Source organism: Syzygium oleosum, unplaced genomic scaffold (assembly GCF_021117445.2).
Source record: "Syzygium oleosum isolate NSW1041296 unplaced genomic scaffold, Sole_v2.1 Sole_v2.09, whole genome shotgun sequence".
In the NCBI taxonomy this organism is placed as follows: domain Eukaryota; kingdom Viridiplantae; phylum Streptophyta; class Magnoliopsida; order Myrtales; family Myrtaceae; genus Syzygium; species Syzygium oleosum.
Window position 1 is genome coordinate 776382 of NW_026607493.1, and position 16848 is coordinate 793229.

A 16848-nucleotide genomic window follows, 5' to 3' on the forward strand; every position below is an offset into this window, starting at 1 on the left:
TGCCTAGGCCATGAGGGTCCAGCCCTCACCCTCGCCCGACCCTGGCCTGAGAAAAATGAAGAAGACCGACCACGAAGAAGGAGAAGAAAAAATTTTTTTTTTTTCATTTCTGATTCTTGTTCCTAGAATTAAGAATCAACTTTTTTTATTTATTCTTAATTTTGTTTTAAAACTGATTCTGGTAACAAATTTATGCCCGGGAACAAAAAATTTACCAAAAGGATTTTTGTTTTTTTTTGTTCTCGAGAACAAAAAAATAGAAACAAATACTATTTGGCCGGTTACCAAACAATTCCTTAATATTGGATTCATTTATGTGGTTTTTGGGTTTTTAATTCAATTGTTCGATGCGTTGTGGCCAATTATAGAGAGGGCAATTCATCGTTGATAAAAAAAAATGAACACACGTCAAACATCATGAATCGCGCTTATTTAACCTCTTTCCCTTCTATCAAGTCGTTGATCTAAAAATAAAATAACATTTTTTTTCTCGAAAGTTAAGTGCTCCTGTGGTCGGTATAGGATCGAACATTCTCTTCGCTCCAATTTTAACTATGTCCGATAGAAATCATGTCGCAGTAACATATGAATAAGCCGATCGGTAAGAATGGTATAGCTTATTGGGTTTCTTGATCTTCGTGGGTTGCTCTTTCAGAGAATTCAATGTAATCAATATTAGTAAAAGGTTAGGGTTTTGGTATTCACTAGTGTCCCGTCCATATTTCTTTTTATTAGAGTGCTATCGACGTAAGTCGAATATTTTTTAGGAATATACTTTTTCCAGCTTTATCTTGATGGAGATCTTTTTTAGTTTGGAGATGATGGAAAGTTACTCGAGGAACATAACAAGACCCAAGTTGAGAATAAACGTGTATATTTCTTAATCTTAAGCCCAACTTGTGTCTTGGGCTTGACCGTGAGATTAGAGGCCAGACAATTCGGAGATTGCTTTTCTCCCTTATTTTTGTTTTTTTCAATTTCCCCTATAAAAAAAAATATAAGTTCAATTTCACTTTCGACAATGACCGATCTTAGCTCAGTGAAATTAGAAGATATTAAATTCCTTCAGGTAAAGCACAAAACGATTTGTTCGTGGACAAAAAACCGAGATGGTTGAGATCTCTTAAAACCGCTAGTCGGGTTAACGAGGTAACCGGAATTTTTTGCATTTTCTTAGTAGGTATGAACTCTCGAAGTTTAGGACACGAAAAAGTAATTTCTCGAGAATTCTTTCGATGTGTCTAGGAGTGGTGCGGGTTAACTAAAAATCGTACTTAACCCGAAATTATAAGAAAAAAAGATCCAATCTGTTCACGGGCTCGCCTGGCCTACTCGAGCCTATCATTTCTAGGCAATATGAAAAGAGCTTGGTTTTCTATTTTGGTCCATCATGATCTTCCGGTGCAGGGCCCAATGGGCTTTGATATGACGAGATTGCCCCATTTGGGCCTCTATTCATTTAGCCCCATCAGGAAAAATCCCAACAAGGCCCAATGAGCCTTTGACCCAAAATAAAAGTTCCCCTCCATTTCCTTCACAACAGCAATTTAATATATCCAAGATTTTCCACCCCTACTCTCTCTCTCTCTCTCTCAATTGCTGACATCCAAAATTTTCCTCATATATACTTGCTTGTAAGCGATCTATTTTCATATGTTGAGTTGGTATACTCTTCATCGCTCTCTCTCTCTCTCTTTCTGCTCGTTCACACAATTGATCTTGATCCTTAAATTTACCACTCAGCCACTCTGATCATTGGGAAGCCTATCGACTAGACCCAGCTGTTGATAATTGGATCCGAGTCCTTAAAAATCGACCCCAATCCTCATCAACCAATACTCTCATCATTCATCTTGAATAATGGATAACATAATCTCATGAACTATTTTTCCACGAATCTACATCTAAAAAACGCATTGAAGCAAACGGACTCTCGCCGATAAAGATAAACGAGGGTCAAATCATACGATTTTCTTTTTGGCAATTTGGATCTCACAGACACCATCTTTCTCTCTGGAGTAAACCGATGATAGAAGATCGTTCATTGCCTTCTTTGAAGACTTTGTCGTAGTCGACCAATCGCACGCCAACAAAATTTTACATTTGAATCCAGAAGCTCTCGAGATTTGTTGGTCGGTCACATAGTGCCGAAATTGACACGAGGTGTAATTACTACACTAAATACTTTTTCGGACGGGGTAGGTCCAACCATAAGGCTTAGACTCTTCTAATCAATATGCTAAGCTCCATCAAAATGAAGATAATTGGACAGGGTCAAAGGGAGTCAATTTCTCGGGCCTGCCCGGTTCGAGCTAAAAGGACATTATAATATCGGGTCATGAATCAATGGACTGATGGAGCTTCTGAGTTTTCGAGCCTTTGACCACAAAAAAGAAGAAGAAAGAAGAAGAAGAAAGAAGCAAAAAATTACAAAATGATGAAATAAAATAAGATGGGCTGATGGAGCTCACTTTGGTTGCATGCTGACTCAAATATCTTGTTTGAATAAAATAACAGTTCAAGAATGGACTTTTGATTGCGCTCTTTTGTGCCCGCGTGCGCAAATAGTACTTCACCAGAGCGAGCTATAAGAAACAGAGACTGAGCAGGGGGGGAGACGGAGACAGAAACAGAGACCGAGCAGGGTCAACTCTCGATTCGAGAGTGTTGAGATGAATCTCCCCTTCGGTTTCCTGATTCTCATTACCTTGTAATCGCGCTCCGTCGTGCGCACGTCCGTTTGTAGAAACGAATCTCGCCAGGAGGGACAGAGAAATCCACGCTTCTTTTGGAGTTCGTGACTCGAAAACTCGCGTGCTGCGGATAGGAATAGGATCGTCATGCCTTTTGTTGATCAGTTGTCTGGCCCGATTTGCTTCAGATTCCTCTTTTGGCACCGACAAACCAAGAGATGTAGTATATGTCGTCCGGGTCTGATCCGATCGCAGGAGCTCGCGAGCAGCTCTACCTCTGTTCTTGCTCTGTGCATGTGAGCTCACTCGTCTCTGGTCTCTTGATCAGGTCAAGAAACGGAGCAATTCAAGCTTCTCTGTGCGATTTAGATCAAAAGGGTATGTGGCTTTTCTGCTCGATTTTCTTTTACCTCTTCCCTTGTAATATCAGTTTGTGAGGATTCGGTCAAGTTCATGCTGTTGGTCCCTTTCCGGGACGAACGCAGAGAGTTCTTGATGTGGGGTTTGAGCTTCCCGGCTGATTTATACAAACGTTTATGCATTATGATCATTTACGAAGTTTGAGGATCTTCTTTTTTATTTATTACCAAATTCAAAATTTTGCTGCAGGGGTTGTTCTGCTCAGGCTTGTCATAACACCAAACAGTTTCTCACTTTGATTTTGGAGGGTTGATTGGGTCAGAGGGTTTTGGGTTTTACTTGATACCCAAGTTTCTCAAAGATCGCCACAAGATCTTGTTTCCCTTTTGCCTTCTATCTTTCCTAAACGTTTCAATTGGAGATCATATCTTTCCTTCCTTTATAGTCCACCCACACACTAAAGAAGAAGAAGAAAAAGAATGCCAGGCGTTGATAGGCGATTTTTTAGTTCTAACTTGAGAACTGAGAGAGTAGAGAAGAAAAAACCAGGCAGGGAAGACAGGAGGCTGATTCCAATGAGGAAAATCCGCGTAATGTACTGCGACCCCGACGTGACCGACTCCTCAAGCGATGAAGACGACACGAAATGTGGCGATCGTATCGTGTCAAGGAAGAAGAGCATACAGGTCGTTAAGGAGATTGTGATTCCATTGGTGAGACACGGATGGTGCGAAGAGATCTCTCCGTGCCTTGCCGACAATCGTCAGAAGTGTGCTACTAGCGTTAATGACGTTCTGAGCGAATCGAGCGTGAGAGCTCGGGGGTCGTCTGCTTATAAAGGGGTCCGGAGGAGGCCGTGGGGGAAATTCGCAGCGGAAATACGCGATCCTACTCGGGGGGTCCGAGTGTGGCTCGGCACTTATGGCACTGCAGAGGAGGCTGCTCTTGCCTACCAGAAGAAGAAGCTCGAGATCGATCAGAAGATTGAATCGAGGAGGAAGAAGGAGAAGGAGAGCTCGATCTATTATGATTCGAAGGGCGAACCGGAAGACAATAGAAACGATTTGTTTCGCCACCAATCTCCAGCATCAGTGCTTGATGTCCACAAGTCTTCTTCACTTAGCAGTGCACAAGACGAGGTGGTTTTCACAGAACAAGACCGGCTCATTCATGCGTTTGTGGATCAAGCATCGTCGGGATTAACCAGTCAAGAACTTGGTTTGGGATGCGAGGGCAGCTTCATGCTCGATAACGAGTTTGGGAGTTTTTTCCACGGCGTGGATCTCACGAGAGATCTCTTTGATGACCGCAAAGTGTACGATCTACCCGACATTGACCTCGATTTAGGGAACGATGAGCTTGCTTGGATTGATGAAGCAATAGATATGGAGTGCATATAGCTGAGCGAAATTAGTTTAATCTATGTGAGTATTTTGAGTGTGTCTACTGTCTAGAAACAGGGGACTTGGTTTTTCTCTGCCATAAAGCTGTCCAAGGTCTCCTGGTTCTAATTTTTGCTGAGTATGAGGATAATGATGATCATGAACCACATCATTATACTTCTCCATTGACAATATAAATGATCAGAGACGGGACTATAGAGAAGTCAAACTTTATTCTGATAGTATATATGGATATTCATTTTTTTTTTGGTAAGAAAAGGGGTAGAATCTGAAAATTATGTCGTCGTTCTCCTAAAACATGATTCAATCTAATCCCCTAATAACAAAAGAAGCAAACCTATTAGTGGCATATCTATCCAACCCAATTTGTTAACCAATCTGCATATGCATTTCCCTCCGCAATAAGTTTGGTAATACCTAAAGAAATCGCCAAATTGAAGCCCACGAAGATGCCCCACAATTCCGCTTTCAGCGAAGAACACTCCCACTGGTAGCGCGAATCCCGCTCTTTTTCATTAATTTTCGCAGTTTCCAGCAGCAATCTATGGAGGGCCCACAAAAAATATAAAAAAAAAATAATCAGAAATCTTCTGCCTGCAATAAGCTTATGGGTTTGATGGGAAATTGCGTCGAAAGTTTGAGGAAAGTCCTAGTTTTGTAGATCCCGTGACTAATCAAGCTCGAACCTTCTCGTCTAGCCATATGCTTCAAAGGTGCTAGTAGCACGAAGTTAAAGAGAAAAAGAGGTTGTATAGCTTGAATTGATATAAAGCATTATTGAAACAATGCAAATGCTTGAACTTTACACAAGCTTTCTTTTAGTAGTTGTTTAGATGTACTTTTCATGTCTCCAAATCATGACCGCCGGCTCACTTTTTAATCATGCACAAGTACTTTCTAAAGGGTGGCGAGTATGCTCATTTTTCATGCCTCTCACTATTAGCCACGTGGGAATTGTCCGCGCACTTGTGAAGCTGATGAACCTCCTAGTCCTTGGTTCAATCTTCACTCATGTCACGACCGCGACAACTAAAACCAAACACTTTCGCAATCAGACATGAAATACCAATGTACTTTGCTAGCAAAATTATCTGAGCCGAATGCATTGAATACTCCGTATACCATATAGTTTTTCTATCTTACCCAAATGTTGTATGCGTTTGAGATGCACAAATATTTTTATTTCAATACAAGATTATCTCACTTAAATTTCTTTTTCCCTTTTGCTATTTTTGGTGTTATTATGCTAAGATCTATCTATAGGTTCTTTTTGTTTATCCATCGTACTATAACTCTTCCCTCTCTCTCTCTCTCACACAATCTTTTTACTTTGTCTATTTACAAAACATAGAAATCGAACCCACGCCTGAAATTAAACATCCCCACCCCACTCAATCCCTTTACCGCTTAGTGAGTTATCTATAGGTCATTTAATAAGCCGAAAACAGTCACTTTCCTAGGATTGAGCTGCTCTTCACTACTTTGCTTCCTCCCTAATATTCCTCACCACTTGCCCCTCTTTTCGCATTCGGGCCAATCATTCTACTCTTATCATAATTGACGGCCAACTCCGCACCACGAGGTGGGATTCCTTGGGAAAGACCCGGAAAGCCACCAACATTCAATCGTTTGGGATTCTTCGCACACCACTTTTCTCGATCTGCCTGAACACCATTTCCAACCAAGGGAAAAAAAAATGGCAACACATCACGATCCCCTTTCAAGCTGAGAACAGATTATCGCGGATCTGCCTTCCACAAAACTCAACATCCGATTCTTATAAAGATATTGTTAACAAGTGCCCCGGAACGATGTTTTTTTTTTCTTGAAGCCTTGGAGCACTTGTTAAACAAGAAAAGTACACGATTTTCAATGTATCAACTTTCCTCGTGCCATTAGATTTGACTAGTTAATCTTAGAAAATAGCAGCACAACTTGCCAAAATCTACAAATTCCCTGAATTCTAGAATGAAAGCAAACGAAGCATTGACATTTCAATGACCCCCTCGAGTCTCTCCTTTTTTCGCTAGGGTAGTGAGTGGGGCAATGAATGAATGTCGCAGAGCAGGAAATTCCAGGCCGTGACCCATTTATTAGGGCGAGCAGGTGCAAATCTCCACCCACTCTCATTCAATTTATTGGTGCAGCATCTGACCGCGTCAAGCTCAATCACAAAGGCAAAAAACAGAAACGTCACTGCTGAGCCTACCGCCTTGGGGGCAAAATGTCAACGCTTGTTACGTCTCCTTTGATACCAAATACAAGTAACCAACATACGGTGTACCACTATTCCCTTGTCGTCAGTTCAAGACTACTGTAGATAAGCAACATATTCAAGCTTCTTCATGGACCATTCATACAAGTCTGCATGCTAATTGTACAATTTTTTTTTGTTTAAGTGATTATTCTATAGGTACTTTATCCATTCATACAAGTCTGCATGCAACACACCGTATATTTGAATTCCCATAAGGTAGAGAACAAATGTAGCACATTCAGAGAATCAGAACAACAGACAATGCAGCCTCATCAGACAAACTTCCATCTCTCCTGATTCTACATCTTAAAGAGCTTGGCCTATGTTTGTGACAGGGTTCTGAGCAATTTCTGCTGAACCATCTCTGGATTGAAAAAACAAGGCGACTAAAAATCCTATGGAAGAAGATGATCTCATGTGCACATGAGAGTTTTGAGAACTTCAAATCTCCTCTTAAGAGAGCTCAATAGTTAAGCCTTTGGTAGCGAGAAACTCCTCTAACCTAAAGGGGTGTATGTGCATGCGCGTGTGAATGTTGTATATAAAACTAATTGAGACTATCAAGGGAGATACTCTGGCGAAATTCCAGTTGTCATGGAGAAATTCGGAGATTGATGATTTCCCAAGAAGGTGATTGCTCTGAGGCACAAATAGTAGCATAACAAATTACTTGTTTTGGTCATGGAGGTTTAAGTTATAACAGACAGGTTGATGCCTTGAACGTGAATGTGACTGCCAAGTTTTTGACTTGTTAATAGCGCCTTTTGTGATAATGGTGACTGAGTCAATAAACTAATAGCCTGCAAGGAGGCACCCATAGGCCATATATTCATGAGATCAAGTAAGATGGAGAACCCGATCACAGAAAAAATGCATAGAAATGAGCTTATGAAATTTACTCCGTTTAATGCATCAAGACACAATGCTCATTGACTCATGGTGAAGGTACAAAAAAATTTCATGTCAGAAAGGCAACCTTTAAACCTTCAATTTTACAGTTAGAAATCAAGATGACTCAGTTCAGACATACTCGAGCACATATTACTCATAAAAAGAATGAACAATGATTAGATGGAAAAAAGAAATATGTAGTTTATCTCTGATAATCTACATAAGTTACCTGTCCAAAAAGGCTAGTTCACATACCAGAGCAAGATGATCGCTCCCCCATTTCTGTGAAGGCGCAGAAATGAAAATGTTAATGGCGATACATCTAAAACTTATGTAAGACTTTGCTAAACTAACACGTGTGATATGAATACTGTGCAACGCAGACAAAATTCTTTCTAGTTAGGCAAAACTCGGGCTCGTCCATTTACTAAATTCTAGCAATCCTCTCGATTTTGTGAACTAATAGATAACAAGTTCATGCAATAGATCTTGTAGACAATGAACTCTCTTTTCATGATACACATAAAAGCCCTCCTACAAAGAAAGTTGTGAACTAATGGTATTCTTGGCAGTGAACTCTGTTCCTGAAAACAAAATTTCACCAAGAAGCCATGGTTACAAATATATCTCACCTTACTTGGAAGACCTCCTGTACGATTTAAAGCATCAATAGGTAAAGTTTCAAGAACTCTAATAGGAACAAGTTCCTTCGTATGCCTGCGAAACACAATGATTTTGTTGAATATCAAGCAAGATAAATCAAAATAAATAACCCAATGTCACAAAAAAGTTACCATATATAATCGACAGTTCCCATGAACCTGGAGTGGTAAGAAGTTGCCAAGGGCTCCCCACAGTTGTCCCTGGTTCTGCAACTTCCCTGAAAAGTTACAAAAGAAATAGAGCAATTAAGTTCTTAATCTGGAGGATAAAATCGAAAGGCGATGTTAACAATCAATTGCATGTTTAGATAGTAAATCACAGCAGACTACAAACTTCGAATTATAAAGTAAAATTGGAACAGAATATCAAGAGGATGGCTAAACATCTTACTGGAATACCAAAATAAGCACTACAGAGATCTAGGTGGTGCTGAAGATGAGTAACTTTTTCGCTGCCTGTGGCAAGTCTTAACTCGTCATCATTCCACCTATTTACACATTGCCTCGATGCAGGCATCCATTTGATGCTGCATTTACATTTAAGATAAAACGATTCAGATGATATATAAGTCTCGATCATAATACGCAAACCTTGTTTTATCATTTTAAATGCGAGATTATCATGATAATTTTCTCCACGGAATATTGATTAGAGCCCCCTTCATTTGGCTTTAATTTTGAGTAAACCCAATCATTCATTCTTCTAAGTTGATAAAAATTAATCTCATAATAAGTTTCAGCAGGAATGTAAAGGAAAATCTTAAAGATACCTCGATGAATTCCTGTTTTGATGTTTGACAGAACTATTTGCCGATAGACAGCCAATTTGTCCGGAGATTTTTCTGCGATCATGTAGTTGGATATCCAACTGCAGTAAATTCCAAAGGAGAGAATATCCATTCGGTTCCTCATAGAGGATGAAGACAATCAAATTAGGATTTAGTCAAAAAAGTTACATCTAAGGCCATTAGACATGCAACTAACTAGCATAGTTCAAACACAGTGGTAAACAAGAAACTAAACTTACCTCTGATGAAGCAAGAAACTGATAAATGGCACTCTGAGAATGAAATGGAAGAAAAAGTTATAATTAAGTACTAGAAACTCTGACCAGACATATGATCACTCAACAGAACCAAATATTTCCCTAGATTGCGGCTTTTCACCTGGGGCATGCTGTTCAGGTCCCCACCAATTATAACAGGAATCTTGCCCCAGATTTCGGATAGCTGATGAGCCTTTTCAAGAAGCAGTCGAATCTGCACAACCAATGTTACTCTTCATATTAGCACACTAAGATCCATAGGATACACAACCTTCAGAAAAAATTACTTCAAGGATATCAGAAACACAAATCTATATAACCAGCATCATTCTATGGAGTCCACAACGATCTCTCTCTCTCTTGCTCGCTCGCTCGCGTCAACATGCACATTTACCCATGGAGGAAAGATCACCTTGTGCAAATGGGAATCATATGCTGAAGAGTTAAATGCAGTACAGGAGAAAGTATAACCCTGCACAGGAAACATCAGAGCAGCTGATACCTGACCTAGCTTGACATCTCCTCGGTTTCTCTCTCTCTCTCTCTCTCTCTCTCTCTCTCTCTCTCTCTCGTGTCAACATGCACATTTACCCATGGAGGAAGCAGGATCACCTTGTGCAAATGGGAATCATGTGCTGAAGAGTTAAATGCAGTACAGGAAAAAAGCATAACCCTGCACGAGAAACATCAGAGCAGCTGATACCTGACCTAGCTTGACATCTCCTCGGTTTGGGTTAAACAGCACATGGATGTTGGCGACAAGCAAAAGCTGATTTTGGTCGTTCGGACTCCTACATTAGACATGTAAACAAAATGCTAGAATCATTAGACATGTGAAAATATGAATTGTGTGACGCATTATGTAGAAAGTTAATCTAGGCTAAAATTAGGTGCTTTATGCGTTTTCAAAAGCATGGTATAACTAATAAATTTTATGATCATCTCTGAGAGAAAACACAAACTGATTAGATCCAGTTTAATCATTCACGTGACACAATTTAAGCAGGTATACTTCTTCAAAGGATGTAAAATTCAACCGTATGCTCTCCAATGACAACCCAAAGTTACTTAAAATAGGCTTTCGCACAGAGCCAACACACCTTGGCAGTGAATCAATATGAGAAGTCACCCTAATTAGGAAAAATATATAAATAAAGATTAACAGAGACATCTGTTAAGGATTTTCTGCAAATGTTACAAGAACTATTGCAACACTAAATGTCATTCGAGCACTAAAAATACATCAAAGCACATGTTATGGCACATAAAATATGTCCTTTTACACGTTCTCTGACTTCAAAGGGTTAACACATTGAAAGTACTCTACTCTATTCTCATAACACAAAGGAGAATAGAGTAAGAGCTCGACTGTTGTAAGAAACTTAGCTTGTCGTGTGCTGCAAAAAGATGAATAACAACCTATCAACATAAATAAAGACAATGCACTACAACTTACTCGGATGACTGTGCAGGTGAGTTGGATACAACTCTTTGCTTCATCTACGCCAAAAAGGAAGATAAATAGCAATTAGTACCAAGAAGCATAGGAATGCGTGCAGCTTGAAACTGGGGAACTCCGCCAACGAAATCAAAATACAATAGACTACACAAAAAGTCCCAGGACAACTGCACATGCGTTGAATATCAAAATTGAAGCTCATCTGAGGAAAATTCATCAGTAAAACATCCATATACTGTCCAGTAAAACCATCTGGAGAAGAGTACATCGTTACAGGATGTACAGGAAAAGGAACAAACAGTTTCATGTCTCTCTCACTTACTTCAAGGTCTTTTACTAACTTAAAACAAAGGTACTCACCAAATACAGAGAAAAAAACATAACGAAAATAATATACTTAAACAATGGGAGTCCATACTGCAAAAGATCAATCTAGCGCATACCTTTAAAACACAAAGTTGAGCAACATTGTCACGAAGTCCAAAAGTCTTGAACTCTATATTATCTTGGTGGACAAGGGTTAATCTGTGTTAAGAACATGACTAGCTAATAGTTGGAATATGATATAAACGTATACTATAATAAACAAAATTTCAACATGTCACAGATGCAAAGTAGCTTTAAAGTAATAGCTTCAAGCGATAAATAATATTATGGGAACAAGAAAACCACACCCAGATTTAGGTTACCGCCTAATCTGAGTACTACCCATGTATCATGTGAGTTTCTCCCAGAAGGTTCCTAGAAAATGACAAACAGCCAGAAGCTAGACACGACACAAGTACTTAGATAAGTAAACTACAAACCAGAAAGAAATGCAACTTACCGATCATCTTTCCAGAATATGGCACATCCATCATTTGCTTCACCTGTTCGAGCCTGGAGTGAAAGAGGAATACAAGTCAATTTAACCTTATGTCTACAAATTCAATAGAAGCAGTTACTCAACATACCTTGTACACACCTCCAAAGCCATCCTTCTTAAGAAGATCAGCTAAATCGTCAAAGCGGTCCACCTCCTGCAGTCATATGGGAGAGAAGATCACAAGCATCACTCTAAATGCAACTAAATGAAAAGATTGTTGCCTCAATAGCTTTACCAGACAAAAGTGAATTTATGCGATGTGGGCTCATGATTAGAGGAAGCACAAGAATGATCAATACCACAAAAGGGCGAACTTTACTATCTTACAGACCATCTTTCTTCAGTAAATCTTTACAAAAGACATGAATTCGTACTGAGCTTTAGAAAGAAAAGATCATCAAACAAGTCTTAAAATACAAATAAATAAGGTTAAACATCGTTAAGGGCAGATGAGCAACATTAATGTAATATCAGCAAGAGAATAACAGTCAACCAAACGGCTCCAGTTTTTGAAAATCACGGGCTGTCCTGGAACAGCTCCAATTAGTGTCAAAAAATACCATAAGTCAATGATTACAAAAAACAGAACCCAGCTAAACAGGAAAAAAGAAACATCGTGTAGACAGGCAACTCAAAGAAAAACATTGTCAATGTGCTTCATGCTTCAAAATCAAGCTCCAAAATTACACAACAAATACATCGATTTCACATCTTTCTTCATTCAAATAGAATTAAGATACTATGTTTGACTTGGTCAAACGCAAACCTCCTTTATCTAGCTTCGGCGACAAGTGCCTCACAAGTCACAAGATCATGTAATTTCGACACAGAACCCCGATAAGATGCCAAGAGAGAACTTGCCTGAAAGCAAACGATATCGGCATCATAAAGCTTAAGCTCCTCGCGTATGAGCTTCTTCCGGCGCCTCCACTTCAAGAACCTCGGCTGAACTTCAGCGTACAAGTCTTGATGCTTCGCCGCGTTCTCGACACCCAATATGTTGTAGGAGACAAACACAACCTTGTCTATCCACAAGATGAAAATGACGATGAAGTCAGGACAAATGCACACGCAGTCCACATTGTCGAAGAGAAGTAGAAAAGAAGTCGTGCGAAGTCGTAAGCACGCGCAATGGAAACGCAACGCCGAAGACTCCAGAAGCCCCAATCTGCTAACTTTAGATTCAACAAACTCGATGCGCAGAAACTTCATGCATCGAAATACGAAGCGGTGTCTTCTGGTGAAGACATGTTCGACGCCAAAGACACAAACCGCGATAAAAACGAACACTGTCCTCTCTCATCATCGCACAACCTGGCAAGAACCGAGTCGAAAACACGCACCTCCACATCCAGAAAGATCGCGCGAAGCGTAGGCCCATTCACGACGATCCTCTCGCCCTCGCCTACTCGGTTCCCTCCTCCTCGGCTTCGCCTCGCGACGCAGCTCGATCGAGCACGCGAGCGAAGCGTACCGGCTCGAAGCGGAAGAAGCTCCGGTCGTCTCGGATTGAACGAGTAGGGTTTCGGAGGCCGAGAACGTCTTTACCTTCTTCGCTTTACGGCGGCGCCCGCTCTGAGACTCCGCTTCTTCGCATGAATCTGGACGACGGTTGTGCTGGTTCAAGCGAGTGGCGAGAGAGTCGGAACCGTCGGAACAAGGAGTTTCGCGGCGGCGGCGCCGTTTCGCCATGGCCGTGGGAGTTCGCCGGCGGCGGGAGGCGTTTCTTGGCGCGAGCGTTTCCCAGCCGGAGCGAAGAACGGAGGATTTATTCGATCCGGCCTGACCCGGCTCGATTGGGCCTAACTAGTAGCCCGGTCCAAAAGGGCCACTTTTTATGGGCCAGTTGAACGGCCCAATTGTAGTTCTTTTTTTTTTCAGATTAAATTTGTAGTTAATAGCTTAAGAAATAATCTTCAAGTTTCTTATCCAACTTTGCAGCCAATAATTCCAAAGGCTTATGCTATAAACTTGAGATTTATGGTGGGTTTGTTTCGTGAAAAATGATTAAATTGGAAAATATTTTTTTAAAAATAACCACTTATATCGTTTGAAAAAGTTAGTCGATAGAAAATGTTTTTATTATCGACATACGAAAAATATTTTCATTATCGATAATAATTTATATCTAAACATTTTTATAGCATAATTTTTCAAAATTAAAGTGTGCAGATGGTAATTAAAGGAAAAGATGAGGATGATTTTTTTATAATTTCCCCTCGAATTACAAATTACCATGGAATCTCTTTCGTGTCGATGACGCCGTCATCCAAGCTTGACGACATTTTTGGGGGACTACATGAACTCTAGTAGAAATTAGACTATAGAAAGAGACTTGATAAGACCTCAATCTAAGTCATTGGTTCATACACCTATCTTTCGGCATCCCAGCAATCTAGGAGCAAATTTAGCCTCTTGTGTCTGTTCTTTTATGAGCTTATACGGTATGCCCCCAACTTTGTTTCTTGCATCTGGCCTAAGTTGCAACATGAACATCTCAAACAGCAAGCTCCGTTGACATCAATAACGCGTGTGCGAGCTAGATTACAGAGTTACTTGTCCAAATGCGTACATCGCTAGATGAAGTAATTCGAATCCTACTTGGCGCAATCACTTGGAGTTTTCCCGTGAGGAAGCGACTCCCCGTGAATCCCCTCACCCAGCATGGATGTCTTGCTTTTGATTGAACCGTGAAAGCGGATTTAGTTTGAGGCGCAAAAGCTAGCATAGGACACTACGTGGTTATGTTTCTGATCTGCCGTTGCTCTTAGCGCTGTTGCAAGCATGACATGTTTTTTTAAATTTGCTCAGGCGCAAACACTGTTGCTTAAATCGACAAAATCTCGGGGAGGTAGAGGCGGTCAAAACCATGAGAAAACATGAGTCTTTTCTCGAGGGGAGAATCAGAATCTGCTATCGAAATGAGCAGGACAAACAGAAAGTACACCCATTTAAATCGACATGCAATTGGATTGGAATGTCACCTAAAGGTCATCAGCATCAGTGTCTTGTACCCTGACACCCTTCTCGAGACAAGACTCCTATTTCACACAAGCTCCAAACAAATAGCAGATTCGTGCAGCCTTAAGAAAATGCCTCGTTCATGGGTTCCGTAAGGCTTTGGCAAGGACTAATGGAGACAACAGAATGCAGTTTGATGACATGACCACAGCAAATGCTTGCTGAGACTCAGTCGGCAAGGTATCGAGTTTATCACAATCATTAATCATGAGTAATCTATGCGAGTCTCTTGTGATCTCACAAAATTCAACGGTTGGGATTGCATCCGGTTCGTAGATTCGGATTCAGGCTAGAATGTCCTGTTGATCATGGACTGTGTGGTTGGAAGCAATCAAATGTCTGGAACTTTTGACTGCTGGCTTGTCCATTCGCTTTTGACAGTTCATGGACAGAAAGAAGAACCTGGACTAGATTGATTTTGTTTCTCTCTCTGTGTTTGGTGTTCAATTAACAAGACTTTGTCAGGGTGAGAATCATAGTGCGGCTGAATCTTTTCCATTGGTGTGGACTCAAACTACACTTGAATACAATCACAACGGAAGTTTGCTTCCTGTCCCATAATCTGCTGTTTTTTTCCTGGTTATGTTAGGACCAATGAGATTGGGTAAAACGAAACAATAGGCTAAGAAAAAGGAAGACTTGAATGGTGGATAAACAAGTGAAAGATCAAATGAAAGATCTGGTCTATTGATTTTGACAAGCTATTCGAAGTAATACAGCATATCAATACTCCACATACATGCGAAGAATGGAGTATCACAAGAATTGTGAATCAACTGGTGATAGAACACAAGGATGGAATCATTGCACAAACCTTCTAGGATATATCGATTGCCAACCTACTCATGAAAGTATTGGTCCTGGAATCGAAGTGAACACATTGTGAAATGAAGAGATGAAACAAAGTCATTTGCCATAAGTTCCTATGACTAAAAAGACGATATCTAATCTGTGTGCCTACGATTCAAAGGAGACTGCATTATGCACTGATGAAAGGTGCGAACTGTGAATGAGGCCAACGGTGTCACGGACAAGAGAAAAGGTGCGAACCGAGAATGAGGACAAACCCATGAAACCTGGTCGACTCAAGGGTACTTGTCCTGGTACATCATAATATTAACCTCCCCAAATAGACAGCCTATATATAAGGGCGCAAGGGAAGAGGAGGGACAAGAACATCGTCACTTGCTACATCTTGCTTTGAATGTGGTGTGGCTAGGCAGATTAAACGAGAAGCTCCCCTCGGTCCAATATAAGGGTTGAGAAGTGGACAGAGCTGTCATCTCATGCACCAAGGCTATGCTTACACATTGGCTACCAAACTATCCAGTCCGGGAAGCACAGCGGATTGCTCCAACCAGGCCCGAAGTGCCTTAATGAATAAGCGTGGCCAGGTGCATGATGTGAGAGCAACTCCTTCCGCGTTCTTCACCCTTTCATTGGAGTGAAGGGAGCTCCTAGTTGTTCGCTTTGTGAGCAGTACCCAAGTTCTTTTGTCTAGCCGGTCTGGTTTGCTCCTTTTTCCTATATCTATTGTCCCAATGCATCTCTTTCAAAGTTCAATTGGTTGTTTGACAGGGAAGTCTAGAGGACTATTCGGCCGTGAGAGAGTCAAGCTCTCAACCATGGATGAGCTTAACCGCGAATGGATGAATCTCAAAGAAGTCCAGAAGCCAAAGAGACTTTCACAAATGCCATCGATCAGATTAATACTTGTAAGCTAGAGCAGAAAGGACGATACAGAGGGCATGCATAGTACTTTTGAGGGGATGAATACGCAACCAATTTTTTTTTTTCCTTTTTCTGATACCCGTGCATCTGACATTAGCTTTCTTCCATGTTCGGAACTTAGACTTTCAGTGGCTCCAAAATACAAAGGCAAGTGTTTCTTTCGCTCAATTATATAAGGAGCATGTTTATGTAGGGTATCACAACGAAGTGTTAGATCTTATCAAGTATAACAGATGGATCCATTCGGGTGTCATGGCAACTTTTGGTATTGAGATATATTTATTCTGTACAAACCTTGCTATCCCAGACAATACCAAACGGGAAAAGGACTACATTTCTGTATAGGCGGATTGAATCCACCATCACATGCACTTAGAAGTTAAATCCAGCTTAAAACAACTCAGTGCAGCTTCGGCAGCTTTTTTTTTCCACTCTCTACTGCATTTACTACTGCATTGGGG

General features: G+C 40.7%; 2 protein-coding genes across 7 annotated transcripts; one reads left to right on the forward strand and one right to left on the reverse strand.

Moving 5' to 3' along the window:
• Positions 1-2542: 2542 nt before the first annotated feature.
• On the forward strand, positions 2543-4677 carry LOC115680357 (ethylene-responsive transcription factor WIN1-like). The gene is made up of 2 exons (XM_030604158.2): positions 2543-3071; positions 3303-4677. Exon 2 carries the CDS (start codon positions 3533-3535, stop codon positions 4451-4453), a length of 921 nt encoding a protein of 306 aa, XP_030460018.1. The 5' UTR covers positions 2543-3071; positions 3303-3532; the 3' UTR covers positions 4454-4677.
• A 458-nt stretch (positions 4678-5135) lies between these two features.
• On the reverse strand, positions 5136-13390 carry LOC115680439 (carbon catabolite repressor protein 4 homolog 5). Of its 6 annotated transcripts, none has more exons than XM_056314668.1 (15): positions 12979-13390; positions 12497-12660; positions 11724-11789; positions 11597-11649; positions 11214-11295; positions 10768-10811; positions 10015-10102; positions 9433-9525; positions 9294-9326; positions 9037-9173; positions 8658-8793; positions 8399-8484; positions 8237-8321; positions 7834-7886; positions 5136-5172 (listed from the first exon to the last, which is right to left on the reverse strand). In XM_056314668.1, exons 1-15 carry the CDS (start codon positions 13325-13327, stop codon positions 5151-5153), a joined length of 1491 nt encoding a protein of 496 aa, XP_056170643.1. In that variant the 5' UTR covers positions 13328-13390; the 3' UTR covers positions 5136-5150. The 6 variants fall into 6 exon arrangements, with proteins under 6 accessions (XP_056170643.1, XP_056170641.1, XP_056170640.1 ...); XM_056314666.1 differs by lacking the exon at positions 5136-5172 and adding an exon at positions 6915-7077; XM_056314665.1 differs by lacking the exon at positions 5136-5172 and adding an exon at positions 7102-7352.
• Between the last annotated feature and the right edge of the window lie 3458 nt (positions 13391-16848).